At 47.8% G+C, this 2,407-nt stretch overlaps 1 protein-coding gene across 1 annotated transcript in view; it reads right to left on the reverse strand.

Annotated features, from left to right (window-relative positions):
* The window catches only part of si:dkey-166k12.1 (solute carrier family 22 member 6-B), a 14,637-nt gene that overhangs the window by 7,011 nt on the left and 5,219 nt on the right, over positions 1-2,407 (reverse strand). The window contains exons 5-6 of the mRNA XM_050035483.1: positions 1,355-1,523; positions 1,098-1,212 (exon numbers count right to left, since the gene is read on the reverse strand). Coding sequence (XP_049891440.1) covers positions 1,098-1,212; positions 1,355-1,523 — 284 coding nt within the window. The remainder of the gene's footprint in view (positions 1-1,097; positions 1,213-1,354; positions 1,524-2,407) is intronic.

Consider the following 2,407-nt stretch of genomic DNA (forward strand, 5'->3'; position numbering starts at 1 on the left):
ACACACACACACACACACACACACACACACACACACAGAGTTTTCGTCATTATATAGTAAGATAAGATACATTTTAAACAGCATGCAGCAAATCAATCTCTTTTTACCTTTATTCAGTTGAATACAGTACAAAGATAAGATATTTATAATATTCAAACTGATCAACTTTATTGTATTTTGTAAATATATACTCATTCTGAATGTGATGCACGGGACAGGAGCATGTTTACCACTGTGTGACATCACTGTGTCACATGATTGTCACAGTCTATGGTCACATCAGCTTTTCCTTTTAGCAACACTCAGTCAGTGTTCAGGAGCTGAGGACACTAATTGTTAATGTTCCACGCATGTTCAGTGGGAGACAGGTTTGGACTGAAGCAGGTCAGTCTGGTACCTGCACTCTGTCACTACGAAGCCACGCTGTTAGAACACATCACACATCTCACTGTCTCGCTGGAATAAGACGGGACACAGATGTGAAGTTACCCATGATGCCATGGGCTCTAACACACCTCCATCCCATCACAGATACTTTGAACGTTGAGCTGGTAACAGTCTGGATGGTCCCAGAGGACACGACGCCCATGATGGACTCGTCAGACCACTTTGTGTCAGTCCGTCTCAGATGAGCTCAGAGAAGTGGGCGGAGCTGTTTCTGGATGTTGTTGATATCTGGGTCTTAACGTACGTGAGGGGTCAATGCAGTGATGATGCAGTCTTGCTTTGAGAAACTTGGTTGGACTGTTTGCCCACACAGTTTTTTACAAAGTGACCGCCCTTCCGGGTGAACCACCACAGAGATATATTTTGAGCAACCCACAACTTTCCCAGTCTGTCATTGCTCCTGTCCCGACTTTTTTGGAACACATTGAAGGCATCAAATTCAGAATGAGTGTGTATCTATAAAAAAACAATAAAGTGTATCAGAACTTTAAATATCTTGTCTCTGTGCTGTATTCAACTGAATATATGTTGAGAAAGATTGGCAAATCATTGCATGCTGGTTTTATTTCTGTTTTACACAACTTGTGGTTGTTCTATTACAGCAGCTTAGACAGCATGAGAACTGTGGAGTAAAATGCAGAGAGACAAACTTGTACAGCAGGAGGTAAGACCCGGCCGTTAACCAGTGCTGCCTTGCGGAGGAGTGCGATGGCTTCCTCCCTCCTGTTGTTGGCCAACAACCATCTGGCAGACTGAGGGAGCACCCTGACACGAGACAGAGAGGGCAGACAGGAAGAGGAGGCAAGACCAAGTGTCAGAAATAAGGGCAGGGGAAGAACAAAGAGGACACCCATGTACTCTGGTCAAGAAATGTACGAGTACACAGTGGATCTGTTGGATTTCCCACCATATGTAGAAGATGAGCAGGAAGCCCGGGGCTGATATCGCCAGCTGCAACTTCCTCCAGTCTCGTATCAAGTACGCTATGCCTGCTAGCAGCATGTAGCCCAGACCAAACGCATAGTCGGTGATGATACCTGCTAGCATGCGTCTCTTGGTGCACGTCCATTCAGTGCCTTAGAGAGGAGAGGAGAGGAGAGGAGACGAGAGGAGACGAGACAAGACGAGACGAGACGAGACGAGACGAGACGAGACGAGACGAGACGGAGGAGAGACGAGACGAGACGGAGGAAAGGAAAGGACAGGAGACGAGATGACACAAGACGAGATGAGAAGAGACGAGACAAGACAAGATGAGACAAGACGAAGAAGAGGAGAGGAGACGAGACGAGACGTGACAGAGGAAAGAAGAGGAAAAGAGACAAGACGAGGCAAGACAAGACGAGACAAGGCGAGACGGAGGAAAGGAAAGGACAGGAGATGAGATGACACAAGACGAGAAGAGACGAGACAAGACAAGATGAGACAAGACGAAGGAGAGGAAAGGAGAGGAGATGAGAGGAGACGAGATGAGACGAGACGAAGGAGACAAGATGAGACGAGACAAAGGAGACAAGACAAGCCGAGACGAGATGAGGTGAGATGAGACGAGATGAAACGGAGGAAAGGAGAGGAAAAGAGACAAGACAAGGCAAGACGAGACGAGACGAGGCGAGACAAGACGGAGGAAAGGAAAGGAGAGGAGAGGAGAGGAGAGGAGAGGAGAGGAGCCGAGACGAGACGAGACAGGACGAGACGAGACGAAGGAGACAAGATGAGACGAGACGAAACAGAGGAAAGGAAAGGAAAAGAGACAAGACAAGGCAAGACGAGACGAGGCGAGACGAGACGGAGGAGAGGAGAGGAGAGGAGAGGAGAGGAGAGGAGAGGAGAGGAGAGGAGAGGAGAGGAGCCAAGACGAGAAGGAGGAAAGAAGAGGAAAAGAGACAAGACAAGGCAAGACAAAACGAGATGAGGTGAGACGGAGGAAAGGAAAGGAAAGGAAAGGAAAGGAAAGGAA

This window comes from Epinephelus moara, chromosome 22 (assembly GCF_006386435.1).
Source record: "Epinephelus moara isolate mb chromosome 22, YSFRI_EMoa_1.0, whole genome shotgun sequence".
Taxonomy (NCBI): domain Eukaryota; kingdom Metazoa; phylum Chordata; class Actinopteri; order Perciformes; family Serranidae; genus Epinephelus; species Epinephelus moara.